The sequence below is a fragment of the Erythrolamprus reginae genome, chromosome 2 (assembly GCF_031021105.1).
Source record: "Erythrolamprus reginae isolate rEryReg1 chromosome 2, rEryReg1.hap1, whole genome shotgun sequence".
Lineage (NCBI taxonomy): Eukaryota > Metazoa > Chordata > Lepidosauria > Squamata > Dipsadidae > Erythrolamprus > Erythrolamprus reginae.
Window position 1 is genome coordinate 145614582 of NC_091951.1, and position 19735 is coordinate 145634316.

A 19735-nucleotide genomic window follows, 5' to 3' on the forward strand; every position below is an offset into this window, starting at 1 on the left:
CAGGAATTCTGGGAGTTGAAGTCCACAAGTCATTAAAGAGCCAACTTTGCTTACCCCAGTCCTAGACGCTTGGGAAGAATAGAATAGAATTGTATTGGCCAAGTGTGATTGGACACACAAGGAATTTGTCTTGGTGCATATGCTCTCAGCGTACATAAAAGAAAAAGATACATTTGTCAAGAATCATGTGGTACAACACTTAATGATTGTCATAGGGGTCAAATAAGCAATGAAGAAACAATCAATATTAATAAAAATCTTAGGATACAAGCAACAAGTTAGTCATACAGTCCTAAGTGGGAGGAAAAGGACGATAGGAATGATGAGAAAGACTAGTAGAATAGATTTAGTAAAAAGTCTGACAGTGTTGAGGGAATTATTTGTTTAGTGGAGTGATGGCGTTCGGGAAAAAGTGTTCGATTTGCGAAATCTAGCATATAAATCTCGTTTGTTGTGTATTACTGGTTATTTTGTGATAACGACAATAATAGTATAGCAGTAGCAGTAGCAGTAGCAGTAGTAATAACATAATCATAATAGCCTCGACTGATAACACCCCTCTCCTTTCCAAAGCCGCCTTAATTCCTCTTAAGTCCGTCTATTGTGATTTCGATTTAGACAGGCGAACAAGGAACAGTAAGTAAGTACTTCGACAAGGACTGAATTTCAAAGAGACCCGCTTCTTAATGCAAACCGTAATAAGCAGCCTAAAAGGGCGACGGTAGCATAGCGAGCGCCCCTTGCGGTCCTCGGAGCGTACGGGACGCCATGTGACAGCCTTGAAGCCAATGCAGGGCCAGGACGCCGGTCTGTCCCGGAAATTCAAGTCGGGCGCGCTGTCTCGTTGAGTCCGGGAAGGGAGGATGGCGGGAGCGATGCGGGTTCGCCTGGTGGCGTTCGCCCTTTGCAAGCGTCCAGCGTTTGTACCGTGTTGCTTCTGGCGCTGCTGTCCTGTTCGGTCCCTGGTCACCCCACCCACGAGCAGGAGGCAGAAAGGCTTCAAGAAATCCGGGGTGAGGCATTCCGGCTGTAGGAGTCAGGGTGTTAGAAACCGAAGGCTGCTGCGAGCGCTGCATCGCTGGGCGCCGGGGAGAGGCCTTCTTAGGCGCCTTTGCGCGCAACCTTAATCTTAATCAGAATAGACATGGAAGGGACCTGGGAAGTCTTCTAGGTCTACCTCAACCTGGAGATCTTCCACTACTGCACAGTCTCTTCTTAAAATCGTCCAGTGATGAAGCTCTACAAAGTCTGAAAGCCATCTGTTCCACTGGTTAATTGTCTTCACTGTTAAGTTTCTCCTTAATTCCAGGCTGCATCTTTCCTTGGTTAGTTTCCATCCATTGTCTCTTGTGTCTCTTATTTGAAAAATAAGTTGACCCCTTCCTCTTTTGCAACAATCTTTCAAATACTGTAATACTGCTATCAGATCACCTCTACTTGTCCTTCTTTTCTCTCAACCCAAGTCCTGCAACCATTCTTCATATGTTCCTCACTATGCATTGTTAATTGGCCTCACCTTGGCCAAAGAGGGTGCTTCCGTTGGGATAGCAGGTCGGTCATTCTGTGAAGCTGGAAAAATGACACTTGGCTGAATCGCCTCTCTGGCTGAATTTACTCAAAGGTGCAGAGTCCCCCTCCTGTGTGATATGAATCCGTGAACTTGAAGGAGCTCTTCCGTCTCCTTTCTCCGCCTTGCTTTTGATTGTCCTCATGCAGGCTGAAAGTAAACCAGTTCAGCCCTACGGGACTAGTGGAGAAATGTAAAAGTGCATAGTGAAATAAGGATAGACCATCAAACATCACACAACTAGCGCTCCTATGAAAAATGGGCTCGGGTTGGCATTACAGCATTTATTTTATGAACATTTCATGTTCTCTTCTTTCCCAGTAGCCAGTAACTTGGAAGAGTTTAGCAGTCACAGCTGTGATTGGAGGAGGGTTGCTAGGAGTACTGAAATATTTGAAGAAAGAGAAAGAAGCAGGTGGGTATTATTTGCAGTCATTCTATTATTATTTTTATTATTGCTTTGTAGAGATGGGTTGTGCAAAGAATTGCATATATGACCAATAATGGCTATTGGGTAGTTTTGATTTTTTTTTCTCTCTCTCTAAACTGATGGTTTCTAGGTGTGTTGGGTTTGGCTAGGAATTCTGGAAGTTGTGATACAAGCATATGAAGGAGTGGTACAAATAAGTGTACATTTTTTATCTTTATAGTTGTTTCTTACTACTCTGAGATATGCCTGAAAATGTGTCATGGTTCTGCTTATTGTCCTTAACTTAAATTGACTTATGCATGTATAGGTATTGTAAATGTTAAAGTTTTTTCCTCGTGCAAGTTTTGCTAAGCAATAAAATCTCTGCTATACTTAAAGCCCCTAAATCTAAATCCAACAAGAGAGAATATAAGTGATCTTAAATCATTTTATGCAGAGATTTTGAAAGATACTGGAAGCTTTTACCCCCAAGATAGATAAAAACAAACAAAAAGATGCCCAGACAGGTTCTAAGAAAAGACACATTTTAAATTGTCTCTCAGATAGCAAAAAAAAAAGATGAAGAATTAGGAATGTACGTGTAAAAATTTGTGTTGAAATCTTAAGATTTTTTCCATCAAAGATCCAGGCAAATAATCTAATTTTGTCATCAAATTTTAGCATTGAAGAGAGAGAGTGTCCGATCCATTGGAAAGCCTTTGTTAGGAGGCCCTTTCTCACTTGTTGATCACCATGGACAACCAAAATCAGATCGTGATTATCTGGGCCAGTGGGTTTTAATCTACTTTGGTTTTACACATTGCCCTGACATTTGTCCAGAGGAACTAGAAAAAATGATGCTAGCAGTGGATGAAGTTGGTAAGTAAATCCTGCTGAAACCTGAGCTTTTAATTTGATTGGATTTTGGCAACACCCAACTCCAGAGTTACTGAAATAATTCTCTATGTGAGACAGTCAGACTATCATTTTCTTGACCAGGAAATTATTGTAACTCAGGATTACCTTTTTATGATTTGGGCCTGTTTAAACCACTCCCTCTTTCCAGAGAGTTTATGGCGATTGGATGATGGGAGGGAGATCAAAGTACATGATGAAAAATCTGTGTAGAAATATTTTACAACCATTTAAAACTTGGCTATATTCAATAAACATGGATGAAAGGGAAATGTATAGTATAGGAAATTAAAGACTTGGTACCCATGTTTATAAAGGAAAATTTCTGCATAGGAAACAGCAAGAAAAGGGACTCACGTTTACTGCACTGTTTCCTCCAAAATAAGACATCCCCTGATAATAAGCCCAATCGGGCTTTTCAGTGCATGGCCAAAATAATAAGACCTCCCCGAAAATAAGGCCTTATTTCAGAGTTCAAAAAAATATAAGCCAGGGTCTTAGTTTGGGGAAAACAGTAATACCATTATTCATAAAAATTATCCCTGCCTATTATAAACTCAACATAATATTATTAATCACACTTATTTTTACTTTAGACCATTTGGAATTTAAATAAATTAAACTTATTAACTTGATAGTAAGATTTAACCTAACCATAAAGATTTAAGAGTAATACAGTAGTAATTTCCAGTTTGATAATACACTTGACAAACAAATTCATACTCACCATCATACTGAGTTTAGCATAGATCCTAATAACTTGGTTCACTGAAAATAAGACCCTGTCTTATATTTTTTGAACCCTTAAATAAGCACTTGGCCTTATTTTCGGGGAGGTCTTATAATTTTGGGGCATGTGGACGAAGACGAGGCTCCTCTTGCCATCTTACTTGATTTCCAGTTTCCCTAACCAGAGGAATTGTATTTTGGGGGGAGGGCTTATTTTCAGGAAAACATGGTCCTTAAACTAACTTCGTGGTAATATTGACAATATCCTTTACTAACTTTAAAATCAGAGCAATACTAACAGAGTCTATAGCAACACACCCTCATCTTACATTTCTAGAATAGAGTTCTAGGAATTTCAGTGTTAGCATAACCTTATCACCTGTGAAACCTTTGCCATACCTTTTGCCACAAAACTTGATTGTAATGGCAATTAAAATTTAAGTCCACCATAAAAATTCATTCAGATTTTGCCTTTTATCCTACCTTTTATTTTACATTTATCCTACTTTTTATTGTCGAACCTTAACTTCATATCATAACAATCTGTTACCTAGCCACTGTATTCAAAGAGTACATTGGATTTGAGACTACCAATATCTGTAAAAAGAATCATCCTCATTCTATCCTTCATCCATTATTTTAGTTGAGACTTCAGGGAAGCTAAATTCTATCCCTAAATTCATCTTATCCTTTAAGGCATGACCAAAATGTACCAAAACACATAAAAAGTTTAAATCAACATCCAGGAGAAGCTGACTATGCATAGGCTTGAACAGATTGGGAAGGGGTGCAGGTATTTGTGTTCAGGGTTATCAAGAGATTTAATCTGGGGGATTAAATTAAAAGCTTGAAAATAAAAACAGTCTTGAGGCTGATTGCTTGGAGATTAAATATTATCTTTTATAATGACAGGTAGGATCCAATCTTTGCCTAATGTCACTCCACTCTTCATCACCATTGATCCAGAAAGGGACAATGAAGAAGCCGTTGCCAAATACGTTAAAGGTAAACTTACCCTTTCTTTTTATTGAACCCTCTATACATACGTGCCACAGGTGGTACCTGGAGCCATATCTGAGGGCACTCAAGATGTTGCCCTATGACAGCTCCAGCATGCACTTGCACGCTGGCCAGCTGATTTTCGGCATTCCAGAGGGCGGGAGGGAAACCTTCGGGAAAGCCTCTGGAGCCTGTGGGTGGTGAAGAACAGGCCTTAAGCCTGTGGAGGGCCAATAAAAGCCAAACCGGAAGTTTATTTGAAGGCTTCAGTGACATCTGCGCACATGAGCGGGAGCACAGTGTAGGGGGCTGTGCGTGCAGGAAAGTGTATTGCATTAAGAATGTGGGCTTGCATGCGCGCCCTTTGGGCACCTGAGCAAAAAAAGATTCGCCTTCACCATTTTAACTTGCAGTTCAGACAAAGTTCACTTTTCAATGCCTTTTTAATGCATTGGATCTTATTGGGTTTTTTTTTTACATTTCAAGAGTTTTCACCAAAGTTGATTGGCTTGACCGGTACAAAAGAACAGATTGATCAAGTGTCTCGAGCTTATCGTGTCTACTACAGCCCAGGTCCCAGAGATGAGGATAATGATTACATAGTAAGTACATTTTATATGCGTTTTCCCATCAATGGGTAAAGGTTTTAGCCTGAGAGAGATGTTTCAACTGAATCAACAAAATGTGAATGAGCAGTGAGCAAAACAGCCCTAGAAGTATACAAAACATTGGGAAGGGAGCTGAGAATGTTTTGCTTACAACTGGGCTACTTTTCTGAATGAATTTGACAAAATAGATCTAAATGGAAATGACAGTTATCATAGAGAACATGGGAGACAACTATGTACTTTGTTCTAAACAAAAGGTTTTCTTTGTGAGAAGATAGTACTTGGCCAAGTAATTTTTTTTCCTGATTGATGGGAAGCTATAGTTTGGTGATCTTCTTTCCTTTGAGAAACATTTGTTGGAACATTTTTTATTTTAAACAATAAAAATAAATAAATTGGAAAATACCTTGTCAACAATAGAACTGAAAACATTATTCTTTGATATTGAGGTTAGTTTCAGTATTCATAGCAACTTTTAATAAGGCCATGTTGGGATTTGAAAAGTTCAGTTCAGGCTTGTGTCTTTCTGCAAGCATGTCTTCGAGTCTTGACATCTGGTAATTGCCTGGACAGGTCTTTGAATTTTCTAGGCATTAAGTTTTTGAACATGTTTTCTAATGTATTATAGAGTTCGATAATTGTTTTTAAAAAGTGAAGACATTTTAAAGTATGGCTCAGCCAATAACTTTGGTGACTCATTAATGCAACTTTAGCATACAGACCCATTGTCACCTTTGGCATTGTTTCATCTTTTCAGTCCAGCTTGGACTGATGGTTTCCCATCCAACTGCACAGCGGGCCCAGTTTTGAGCATGGACAAAGTCAGATATCTTCCTAAGGGAAGCTAAAATTGGTCAAGTATCAAAAGATAGACAGGAGAGGGCGCCAGATAATAAATGACAATGGCCATAAAAGGCAAGTATCAAACAGAATAACTTCAACATTTGTTGTATGAAATAAGCATTTTTATTAGCCTAAATATTCCTAAATGTACTTTAAACTATAAACCCCCAAGGTGTCAATTGTAGGCTCTGGTACGGACTTTGATTCGCCCAAAATGAGTAGTTTGCTTATGAAAAAATATTTTATTTTTATTTTTTTTAAAATGAATAACAATAGGAAAACACAAGAAATAGATACTTGGGTCAATTTCTACAATTGGATTAACGTCAGGGAGAGAGAGAAGAAAATCCCGAAATGAACAAAAATTAAAACAAATCTGGATACACAAAAACATCACAAACAGAGAAAAAATAATATTTTATTTATTCGTTGACTCCTTTTTAGAGATTAAATTAATTATAATTATGATAATAATAATAATACAAAATGTAATACTTAGAAAAGAAAAACTGAGATAAATAACTGTATAAATATATAGATAGAGAACATCGCTGTTACACAACACTGGGAAAATAAATTTAAAGCATAGCTGCAAACTGGCAGCCGGGGGAGGGAGGGGGGAGGAGGTGTGTATGTTTGATGTAACTAAAAACAATGATTGTACTCGCACTTCTTGAACATTCTGTTATGTCAGTGTATTGTTTTATAGCCTGTAAATATTCAATAAATATAATTTTTTAAAGAAAAAATATTTTATTTTTAAATTGGCTTCTTTCTGCTGCTCTTGACCTGCCCTTAAGAAATTCAGTACTGTTCTTGTGCCTTACAAAAGATGTTTTTTTCTTATACTCCTGAATATTTACTTAATTTTTAGATGATGGGGAAAGCTTGGTTCTAAGTAGCCTACCTTTTGTCAAACGTACAGCAGTTCAAAATAGGTCTTGGCTGCTTTGTAGTCTTAACATCAAATGTATGAGGCTCTGCTTTTGTTGTTGTTGTATTACATTTATTGGGTGTGTTTGCCTTGCAGGTGGATCACACTATCACACTCAAATGTATGAGGCTCTGCTTTTGTTGTTGTTGTTGTATTATATTTATTGGGTGTGTTTGCCTTGCAGGTGGATCACACTATTATAATGTACCTTGTTGGACCTGATGGCCAATTTGTTGATTATTTTGGCCAAAATAAGAACAACCTGGAAATTGCCGGCAGCATCGTGAGGCACATGAAACAATACAAGAAAGAAAAAGGAACTTAGTTCTTTGACTAAGCAAGTCTAAAGGCAAGAAAGTCTAAAATGCAGTTTGTGACATTAATTGGAGGAAATACTGACACAGGGGGTCTGCTGTGGTGTCTTCTTGGTGCAGTTGAACTTACTACACTTATACCTATAGACTAAGACTCAGGTCTGAAGAGAAATTGGATGTTTTTCACCAATGATAATTTATCTGGATATGCCTTAGCTATACGGTGGCTTATTAAATGCCTTTGGTGTTGAATTAGATTTACTCAGAAAAAGCCACCAAACAGAAACCACAGTGCTCTCTTCATTAGAAGTTCTTGTTCTTGACCTGCTGAAGAGACACCTGCTAAACTGACCTATACTGAAGATACCATTGGGATTTGGCTTCTCTCAAGTTTTATGCATTTCTTTTAGGAAGCAGGGCTTCTGGTCCTTTGTCAATGAACATTTACAGAGTGTCACTTTTCATTTTTTTGAAATATTCAGTAGTTTACAATATGGCTGCTATTAAGCAGCATGGTAGGATGGCAAGCTTCACTCTAAAATCAAGTGTGGTGCACAAATGATGAAATAAAGTGAAAGAAACTTAAAACCTGTGTTCTCATCTTAAAATCTTTAAGGAGATAAGGTATAAACTATTTTTGTGGCTAATTAAATTAGGTAAGTATGAATAACAGACAATTTTATCTATATTTGACTAGATAAAATACCGAATATCTGCTAACCAGATATTTATCTTGCTAGCATCCTTAGTCTGGTCAGCTTCAGCACATTATTTTATCCCCTGGCTAGGGCTTTAAGAAACCTATTCAGAGAGAGTAACAATGAAAGAGCTTGCAAGCCAGTAAGAGCTGGGAAAATCATTAGCATCTGGTTAGGGCTGGAAAGAAACATTTGGAGCAAGTCAGAGCAATGAAAAAAAAACCACCTGCAAAGACCTAGGGCTTGGAAAACATTCTTTGCAAAGAGTAACAATGAAAGAACCTGCAAGGTAAGACCTGGGAATATCATTAGCACCTAGTTAGGGCTGGGAAAAAACAGCTTCGAAAAAAGCTACATTCAGAGTATAAGACGCACCTGAATTTTCAGCCTTCTTTAGGAAGGAAAAAGGTGCGTCTTATACTCTGAAAAATACAGTAGTACTGTAGTTCTTTATCATCTCGCTTAGACTGACAATTAATACATTCATAGATTTCACTGTTTTGAGCAGCTTGTATCTAAAAAGTTATTCCTTGGGAAAGTATCCAGCTAAATTTGTTTTCCTTCAGAAAAGTATTTTCATGTAAGAAGATTCTCCTAGAACTGAAATATCTTCTGTGAAGCCAAATGGGGTGTGTGGGGGAATGACAGACTCTTTTAATCTAAGTGTCCATCAAGAATTTCCTTGGGTCAGCTTGCACCAAGTGCTTTGGGGACTTTGATAAAATTTGAACCTCATTCTCAGCTGTTAAGGATTGTTCCATGCATAGATGGCTCTGTACTTTACTCTATGTGAATGTAGGAGTGAGAAGTACCAAGAGTTACTTTAAAAAAAATCAGCTATCCAGGAAAAGTCAAGCAGAATATGGTTTTAAATGCCTTTAGATTTCTTGAAATGATGCTTGGGCACAGAATACAAATATTACTACTACTACTACTACTACTACTACTACTACTACTACTAATAATAATAATAATAATAATAATAATTTTAGATTATATGTGTCAACCACTTCCTGCTTGACACCAGTTCATTAAAACAACCCTACAAATTTTGTGTGTTTTTTAAAATCCATGGCTCCCAAATAATGTAGCTGTTTAAAATAATTTTAAAAACCCACAACTGTTTATGAATATATAATAATGCCGTTACACTGCAGTTCAAATAGCCATCTAGTAGTAGTCAGAAAGTTCTAAAAGAAATCTGGTTTACTTGTTGCTCTAAGTCAGGGGTAGGCAAAGTTGGCTCTTCTATGACATGTGGACTTCAACTCCCAGAATCCCTGAGCTAGCATGCTAGCTCCCAGAATCCCTGAGCTAGCTCAGGAATTCTGGGAGTTGAAGTCCACAAGTCATAGAAGAGCCAACTTTGCCTACCTCGGCTCTAAGTCAAATAATGGAATCAGCTTGGACCTTAGAAAATGAGCTCACGTTTGGATAGCTAAGACCCAATCTGCTCTGTAAATTTTGTTCAAAGTGAGAATTATATGATGTAAATTCTTATTAAGCAGATAGGGAAGAAACTGCAACAGAGTGCTTATCTGAACTGCATTCTAAATGAAGATTCAGCAGTTTGAATCACTGACTTTATATAATATGACCTCGTGTCTAAAGAAGGGGTCTATCTATCTCCAATCTTACCAGCTTTGCAGTTCAGTGGAGAGGTGGTGGAAGAAGGTTCTGGGTACAGGAACTCGCACACGTAGCCCCATTTATGCAAGCGATGGATGTGTGTACCTGCCAGTTGCATAAATAGAGCTTACCATGCTCACCCACCTGCATGGCTCGATTTCCTTCCTTCCTTCCTTCCTTCCTTCCTTCCTTCTTTCTTTCTTTCTTTCTTTCGACTTCTATGCCTCCCAATCCTGAAAGACTCGGGATTCTGAGCCATGACGCAGGATTTAGACCCAGTCTAAAATATGACCATGTGTAATATATTGTTTTTATCCTGATATATTAGGCTCTAGTAAAAGCAAAATCAACTGAAATTTGTTTGTATGTGTATTTTCATCAGGGATTTGATGTAACAATATGACAGTTTGGTCTAGTATTAAGGCAACAGATGAGAAAGCGGGAGACGATGAGTTCTCTTACTGCATTCGGCATGAAAACCAAATGGAAGGCTTTGGGCCACCCACGATGTCAGGCTTGAGCAACAAGTCAATTGGTCAATTCCTGTTGCAATCAATGGATCAATGCTGAGTTGATTTGCAAAATGTGGACCCTGTACTTGTGGGACAATGCTAGGGGGGGAAATGATTTAACAATATGATGTACTGTATTTTTTGGTGCATAAGACCAAAAGAGGCTAAAAGAGGCTAATAATTATGGTGCAGCTTATACTCTGAATGTAGCTGCCCCCCAACGCTAACTAGCTGCTAATGATCGTTCCAGCTCTTACCTTGCAGGCTCTTTCATTGTTTCTCTGTGAAGCTCTAAGTCTTTGCAGGTTTTTTTTCATTACTCGTAACTTGCTCTGAGTAAGTTGCTTTCCAGCCCTAACCAGGTGCTAACAACGTTCCCAGCTTTTACCGGCTTGCAAGCTCTTTCATTGTTACTCTTTGCCAAGAATGTATTCCAAAACCTGTCTTTGTAAGGTTTTTTATTTCATTGCTTTAATTGCTCCAGATATTTCTTTCCAGCCCTAACCAAGTGCTATTAATGTACCCTAGCTCTTTCATTGTTAATCTCTGAAGAATTTTCCAAGCCCTAAGGCTTTGCAGGGTTTTTTCCATTGCTCTACCTGCTCAGACTGTTTCTTTCCAGGTTCTATTGATGTTCCCAGCTCTTACTGGCTTACAAGCTCTTTCATTGTTACTCTCTCAGAATATTTTTTTTTTAAACCCTTAACCCGGGAATAAAATAATGTGCTGAAGCTGACCAAACTAAGGACTCTAGCCAGATGAATACCTGGTAAGCATATTCTTTTCCCTATTTTCCTTCCCCCCCCACACACAAAACTAAGGTGATATCCTTTATATATGCTTATATTCCGGTGGGTCTTATACTATATATTTCAGCCCTAACACTTAGACCAGGCCAGGAAATATCACAGGAAGGCTAATGCTGCTTTTATGGCTTTTAAGATTCTATAATAACAGAATCTTGCAAGTTTGATTGCACTGTACCTATTTCTTTTCCTTCTACTTCACTGAATTAGGGAGGTGTCTGCCTGAGGTGTTTCCAAATGTTCTGGATTAAAAAAAAACCCACTCTTCAGCCCCTTTTGCCTAGATAATGGTTCCTGCTTATCTCTGCCAAGGCCATGTTCCTTATTCTACAATATATTTTGAGGAACCAGTTCAAAATTGTCAGGATTCTTTGAAATTCTATGATTCATTCAATTATTACATTGGGATGAAAAATTAAAGCTGCTGAATAATACAGTCTGAGTTCCTCTAATACACAAAACATACTTTGACCAATATTGAAATAAAGTACAGATTTATTGTAAGAAGATACCAAATGCTGATACAGTAGTGCCAATTATGGAGAATGCAGTCTGTGTTATTGGTAGTCCTTGACTTATGATCATTCATTTAACAACCAGTGGAAGGTTTGCTGACACTGAAAAAAAGGTGACTGACCAGCGACTAGTCCTCAATATTTATAACTGTCACTGTCCCCATGGTCACATGAGAAAAAATGTAGGTGCTTGGCAGCCAACAGAAATTTACTACAAATACCATGCCTGGGATCACGCAGTCACCACTTACAACCTTCACAGGGGTATTCCAACAAGCAGAGTTGAGGGGGAAAGCCAGATTTGCTTAATGGCCATGGCAAACAAGGCTGTTACAATGGGCATGATTCACTTAACAATCATTGCTTAGTGACAGAACTTGCAGTCCTAATTGTAGCTTTAAATTAAGGATAATCTGCAAATGACATGATTAATGGAGTGTTTGAAACTGTAGCTTTCAAAAAAAAATTATCGTGGCCCAAGACCCAGTTGACACATTACAGGAGAAAGCGTAGCACCTGCCGCACGAATCCCAGCAACCGGTTAGGTCCCACAGAGTTGGCCTTCTCTGGGTCCCGTCGACTAAGCAATGTCGTTTGGCGGGACCCAAGAGAAGAGCCTTCTCTGGGGCGGCCCCGACCCTCTGGAACAAGCTCCCCCCAGATATCAGAGTTGCCCCCACCCTCCTTGCCTTTCGCAAGCTCCTTAAAACCCACCTCTGTCGTCAGGCATGAAGGAATTGAAATTTCCCTTCTCCCTAGGCTTATAGAATTTATACATGGTATGGTTGTATGTATGAGTGGTTCTTTAAATTGGTTTTTTTTTATTGTTTTTAATATTAGATTTGTTTATATTGTCTTTTTATATTGTTGTTAGCCGCCCCGAGTCTTCGGAGAGGGGCGGCATACAAATCTAATAAATACAAATACCTACATTTAAATGCCACATAAAACAAAATTATGAACACAGATAAATGGTTTGAGTCAAAAAGGATATCGCCCAAGCAAAAATGAAGGTAGTGAGAAGCACAGAGCAAGCCACTGATGAGGAAAATGAAGAGGAAATTATTGTGTCAGAAACAAGTGGGTGTTAGCTAGATAAAAGCATAATTTATTAATTGGGGAGAAGGATAAAAGAAAAACAGTTGGATAATTGGCCTACTCAGGAATAAATATCTTCTCAGAGTATGAATTACAAGTTGTGTTTTGAAAGGATCTCTTAAATAGTAGATATTGAGCTGGGCCCCCAAGAAAGGAATTGGAATATGAGATCCTTTCAACTTGCTTCCACTTACCAACTAAACAGAGAACTTTAAGTGTCTTGGCCAAGCATTTTAAACAGATTTTCCTTTCAAAATCTTTCTCTGGAAGTGTTCAGGCTGTTGCTGAGTGTTTGGAAAATGGGGCAGCCACACTTCTCATGAGCATCATTTTAAAAGTATTGTAGGGCCGGAGTTGAAAGGCCCTGCACATGATAGTGTCGTTGCCGGTTGTGTTTGCCTTAATAAAGAATAGCTTCTTTTAGGGTGTGTGTGGACTTGATTGGAGCTTTTCTTAAGCCGACTAGCTTATTCTTGCTCCCTGCCCTTTGGAGTTTCACTTTTGTCAGCACTTTCTTGGCTGAGGCCTTTGGGGATCTCATTACACCAAGGGACAACTGCAGCATTCCAAGGGGGAAAACAAATTCCTTCTGGCACGCCTTCCACTTTCCATAATGTGCTGTAAATAACTGGGGAGTCAAAGTCGGTGGGAAGGAGACAGGTCCTCCAGCTACTCTCCATCCGCCTGCCCAAGTCATACCTTGCTCAGTCAGAAGAGGACACTCGAAACCATTGTCAATTATGAAAATTTGCCAACTGGTTGGAGCGGGGGTGGGCGGGAGGAGGAAAGGATGCGATGTATGGAATGTTATACAGATAAAATGCTTAACACAGGTTGTTTTTAGAAGGAAAAAACCAGAGCTGTTGCAAATCTATAAAATGAGGCTAAAATTAATACTATGTAAAAAAAAAAAAAAGGTGGAAGTATCTATCTTTTTCTAATGCCATTGCAGAGCTTAATTGCTCGGCAAACCCCAGATCAATATTCCTTTTAATTAATGTTAAAACCTACTGCATCACTGACTCGTAATGATTCCTTTGTTTTTCCATAAACAGATTTCTGTGACCTTCTTTTTTTAAAGAATGAAAGGAAACCAAATATTTCATCTCTAGCCATTGGTCCATGAAGATGCGTATGGTGCATGTTCAGTACAAGTATATACTGTAGATAGGAATAGGAGGGCTTATTTGTGTATTTACAAGGTGAGGGAAAGGATCGTCACGTGTGGGTAAAATCTAAGGAAAATCAGAAAGGGAAAAAAAACCCCTAGTATGTTGCAACATTATGGGTGCTCTAACACTATCGCTATTACATTTACATTTTTACATTTTATTGGATTTATATGCCGCCCCTCTCCGAAAACTCGGGGCGGCTAACAGCAATCATAAACAATACAGTGATCCCCCGGTTATTGCGTTCCCGACCATTGCGAACAGGCTAATTTGCGATTTTTCAACCCGGAAGTCAAAACACCATCTGCGCATGCGTGCCCTTTTTTCTATGGGCACGCATGCGTAGATGGCGCCGGGCAGATCAGCTGCTGGGCGGCTTCCCTGGGTCTTCCCCCTCTTGCTGGCGGGAGGGCGAAGGCCCCCCCAGCACCCGCTCGCCCGCCGTTCGCCCGGCCACCCGCCGTTCGCCGCTCGCCCGCCCTTCGCCCGGCGTTCGCCGCTCGCCCGCCCTTCGCCCTTCGCCCAGGAAGTTCGACAGGAGTCAGCGGAGAAGCCGCGCGCCTGTTTTAAAAGATCGGAGCCGGCCTGGGGGGGCTTTCCAGCAACCCCCGAGCCCGGGTTGGGGGCTCGGGGGTTGCTGGAAAGCCCCCCCATGCCGGCTCCGATCATTTTAAAACAGGCGCGCCGCTTCTCCGCTGACTCCTAAAGCGGGGAAGTTCGCCAGGAGTCAGCGGAGAAGCGGCGCGCCTGTTTTAAAATGATCGGAGCCGGCCTGGGGGATCGGAGCCGGCCTGGGGGGATCGGAGCTGGCCTGGGGGGGCTTTCCCTTTCAGGGCGGGCGAGCGGCGGGCGCGGCAGCAGCGAGGAGTTTGCGTGGGCGGCGGGGAAACCCCAATCTTCGGCTCCTTGCTGCTGGGAAGTAAAAACACCATCTGCGCATGCGCAGATGGTGTTTTTACTTCCGCAGCGCTACTTCGCGAAAACCCGCTCGTTGCGGGGGGTCCTGGAACGGAACCCCCGCAATGATCGGGGGATCACTGTATACAGTAATAATCCAATACTAAAAGCAAATTAAAAACCCCTTAATATAAAAAACCAAACATACATACAAACATACCATACATACAATTGTAAAGGCCTAGGGGGAGAAGGAATCTTAATTCCCCCATGCCTGGCGACAGAGGTGGTTTTTAAGTAGCTTGCGAAAGGCAAGGAGGGTGGGGGCAATTCTAATCTCTGGGGGGAGTTGGTTCCAGAGGGCTCTTCCCCTGGGTCCCGACAAGCGGCATTGTTTAGTTGACGGGACCCGGAGAAGACCCACTTTGTGGGACCTAACTGGTCGCTGGGATTCGTGCGGCAGAAGACAGTCCCTGAGATAATCTAGTCCGGTGCCATGAAGGGCTTTATAGGTCCTAACCAACACTTTGAATTGTGACCGGAAACTGATCGGTAACCAATGCAGACTGCAGAGTGTTGGTGTGACATGGGCGTATTTAGGAAAGCCCATGATAGCTCTCGCAGCTGCATTCTGCACGATCTGAAGTTTCCGAACACTTTTCAAAGGTAGCCCCATGTAGAGAGCGTTACAGTAGTCAAGCCTCGAGGTGATGAGGGCATGAGTGACTGTGAGCAGTGACTCCCGGTCCAAATAGGGTCGCAACTGGTGCACCAGGCGAACCTGGGCGAATGCCCCCCTCGCCACAGCTGAAAGATGTTTCTCTAATGTGAGCTGTGGATCGAGGAGGACGCCCAAGTTGCAGACGCTCTCTGAGGGGGTCAATGATTCTCCTCCCAGGGTAATGGACGGACAGATGGAATTGTCCTTGGGAGGCAAGACCCACAGCCACTCCGTCTTATCCGGGTTGAGTTTGAGTTTGTTGACACCCATCCAGGCCCCAACAGCCTCCAGGCACCAGCACATCACTTCCACTGCTTCACTGTCTGCTTTGAGGTCAGCCTAGCCCAGTGATGGCAAACCTTTTTCCCCTCGGGTGCCAAAAGTGTGTGAGCGTGCACTGTCGCATGTGTGTAAGTGCCCACACCTATAATGCAATGCATCTCCCACACATCTCATCCCCTGCACATTTGTGTGTGATCCCCCGCATGTGCACATGAACAACCCCCCCCCCCCATTTTTGCTTGCCAGCTTGATATGTTCCGTGACTTAGAATCTTAGAATAACAAAGTTGGAAAAGATCTTGGAGGTCTTCTAGCCCAACTCCCTGCTTAGACAGGAAACTTTGTGCCACTTCAGACAAATGGTTATCCAATATCTGAAAAACTTTCAGTGTTAAAAAATTCACAACTTCCGGAGGCAAGCTGTTCCATGGATTAATTGTTCTAACTGTCTTTAGTTCTAAATTGCTTCTCTCCTTGATTAGTTTCCACTCATTGCTTCTTGTCCTACCCTTCGAGAATAGCTTGACTCCTTCATTTTGGCAGCCTCTGAGATATTGGAATATTGCTATCATGTCTCCCCTAGTCCTTCTTTTCATTAAACTAGACATTCCTAGTTCCTGCAAGCGTTCTTCATATGTTTTAGCCTCCAATCTCCTAATCATCTTTGTTGATCTTCTCTGCACTCTTTCTAGAGTCTCAACGTCTTTTTTACATCATGGTAACCAAAACTGAATTCAGCATTCCAAGTGTGGTCTTAGCAAGGCATTATAAATAGAAGTGGGTTCCTATCGGTACTACCAGACTATCGGTGCGGTAGTCTGGTAGTGGTCCGCTGATTTCACAATTTGCTCATGACAGCTCCAGTGCTGTCTTTGCCAGTCCATGCACAGTGCTATTTTTAAAATTAAATTTTGGCTTTTTCTGCTCCTGTGCATGTGTGGAAGGAAAATCGCTCAAGGGGATGCTTGCCTATAATTTTTTTGCACCTGCACATATGCAGAAGCAAAATTGTGTGAGGTGATGCTTGTGTGAGGTGATGCTTGTGTGCGTGTGATTTTCAGCAATTTTTTGCTTCTGCGCATGCACAGAAGCAAAATTGTGCAAAGGGATGTGCGGGCACAAGCATAGCAAGCTTACCATTATGGAGGTAAGCAAAACCCACCTGATTATAAAGTGGTATTAAAACTTCACATGATCTTGATTTTATCCCTCTGTTTATGCAGCCTAGGACTATGTTGGGGGTTTTTTGGCAGCTGCTGCACACTGCTGGCTCATATTTTGATGGTTGTCCACTAGGACTCTAAGATCCCTCTCAATTACTACTATTGGGCAAAGTACCACATATATTGTACCTGTGCATTTTCTGAACTCCTAGTCCCTTTGTAGTTGGGTAGTCAAACTAGTTCAGAAGATAGACATTGGTATACTTATTGTGTGAGTTAGAATTTGTTGAGCGAGCAAAGGCAGTTTATGCTTCCAAGCTGTAAAAGCAATTCAGGAGGGGTTGCTCCAGGGACCTAAGAAAGTTATGCTTCAGAGGTCTAAGAAGGCAATATATTGGAAGAACTAAATTCAGCTCCTGTTTGGCCTGGTGACATTTCCTTTAATTTTTACAATTTTCATTAAAAAATATTTTTCAAATATTTTTTGAAAACTCCAGAAACAAACAGGGACAGCAAAATATTATAACAGAAAAAGTAGAAGGAGGAAGAGATACAAAGAAGCAATCTTTCTGATCTTTGCAGCAGGTAACTAATATAACAATTGCCTTCTTCACTCTCCCATGTGGCATAGGATAGTTGCCTTAAACAAGCCTTTTAAATCTACAGCTAGCAATCTGTTTCCGCTGGCTGTAGTTCACCAGTTCAAATCTCACCAGGCTCAAAGTTGACTCAGCCTTCCATCGTTCCAAGGTTGGTAAAATGAGGACCCAGATTGTTGGGGGTGATATGGTGTCTCTGTAAACCACTTAGAGAGGACTGTAAAACAATGTGAAATGATATATAAGTTTAAGTGCTGTAGCTATAAATCCTGAAATTGTCAGTAGCAATTTAATCTACTTTCAGCAAAAAGCAAAAAAAAAGTCTACAAAGGCGTTTCAGTTTTTACACAAGTAATTGTAGTTCCCTCCTCAATCCAAACATCAATTTAGCCTTTACTGCAAACTTAGCCATCTTCACGATCCATTCCTCCATTGCTGAATTTTCTTTAATTTTCTGTTGTGCATATAATAACTCACTGCAGTTAAGCATATACAGTATAAAACCCATTGTCCAAGAACTTTTTTTTACTTGAGTGACCGTAATTTCTGATGAGAAAAATTCTGATTTCATTTGAATGTTAATTTCTGAATTTTTTTCCATCACCACTTTTATTTATATCCAATATCATTTTGCTTTTTCACAAGTCCACCAAGCATGATAGAATGTTCGCTCATGTTTTTCATTTTCAACAACAATTAGAAGAATATCCTTATCAATGTTTTCATACCATTAATACATAATATTTGTAAGTTTTATTTAAATTTTTCTACAATGTGAATTTCAGCTCTTAATTTTTTTTCTCCATTGATCCATTTGAATATTAGTACCAAAATTCTTGGCACAATTCTGCCGCACGAATCCCAGCGACCTGTTAGGTCCCACAGAGTTGGCCTTCTCCGGGTCCCGTCAACTAAACAATGTCATTTGGCGGGACCCAGGAGAAGAGCCTTCTCTGTGGCGGCCCCGATCCTCTGGAACCAGCTCCCCCCAGATATCAGAGTTGCCCCCACCCTCCTTGCCTTTTGCAAGCTCCTTAAAATCCACCTCTGTCATCAGGCATGGGGGAATTGAAATTTTCCCTTCCCCCTAGGCTTATAGAATTTATACATGGTATGCTTGTTTGTATGATTGGTCTCTTAAATTGGGGGTTTTTTAGATTATTTTTTAATATTAGATTTGTTACATTGTCTTCTTTATTGTTGTTAGCCGCCCCGAGTCTTCGGAGAGGGGCGGCATACAAATCTAATAAATAAATAAATAAATAAATTTTACCACACATTATTTATCTTGCTGTTCCTCCATTTCAAACCTCAACAAAAATTCATACATTTAATGACGGCATACAAATGTATAAAATTTATAAAATGTATAAAAAGTATGCATTTAACAAATTCATCATGTGGTAATTCCTTGATTGGAAATTGATGCCAACATAGACAGACTAGCCAACAAACTAATCAAGGAATCACCAACACTGACTGGACAAGCTACCAACATAAAAATATGAGCAACCCCCGCTCCCTTCTAGCACTGATGATGTTACCCAGTTGGGTATTGAAAGTCTGCAAAAAACCCCATCAAGCTCAGAGAGCACCAAGGACTACACAGTTTAACCTGTGTTACAAATATTCTTTAATATGTAATTTATGCACACAAATGCTTATGATTAACTTTAAGAGTGCAAGGAGTTGTTTTGCATTAGTTTCTGTTCTATTTGATACTATAGCTTTTGTAGATGATATAATAGATCTCAGTTTTTTTCCTTAGGACTGTCTTCTGGTGCCTATGTAAGTAAAACATCTAGTGGAGATCATCAAAGAAATATGCTACTGGCAACCTTTCTTTCACCTTCATTGTCAACTGGTCCAGGAGCAGTAGGCATTTTGAACGTATACCTGGATATGATTAATGAGAAGGGTTGAACTGAAAGACAATATAAATAAACTTGGCAGTCAGTGTAATGTAGGAAAGCAAGCTTCGCCTTCTGGTTAAAGAACCAGTTAGAAAAACTGTTCCTAAATGTGTAAAAGGTAATCCTCAACTTACAACAGTCTGTTCAGTGACTGTTCAAAGTTAAATTGGCACTGAAAAAAAGTAATGTATGGCCATTTTTCACAGTTATGACCTTTGCAATATTTCCATGATCATGCAATCAAAAATCAGATGTTTGGCAACTGTTTTATATTTATGAGGGTTTCAGTGTCCTGAGGTTATGTGATCCTCTTTTACGACCTTCTCACAAGCAAAGTCAATTGGGGAGCCAGACGGGTGGATTCCCATTACCGCCCGTAAAGTACACTGTTTCTGTTCAACTTTTGCTACTGG

General features: G+C 40.3%; 1 protein-coding gene across 1 annotated transcript; it reads left to right on the forward strand.

Annotated features, from left to right (window-relative positions):
• Window positions 1-616: 616 nt before the first annotated feature.
• On the forward strand, window positions 617-7906 carry SCO1 (synthesis of cytochrome C oxidase 1). The gene is made up of 6 exons (XM_070739781.1): window positions 617-1013; window positions 1892-1982; window positions 2658-2855; window positions 4533-4625; window positions 5106-5221; window positions 7189-7906. The coding sequence occupies exons 1-6, from the start codon at window positions 864-866 to the stop codon at window positions 7327-7329; spliced, it is 789 nt and encodes a 262-aa protein (XP_070595882.1). The 5' UTR covers window positions 617-863; the 3' UTR covers window positions 7330-7906.
• Window positions 7907-19735: the final 11829 nt, after the last annotated feature.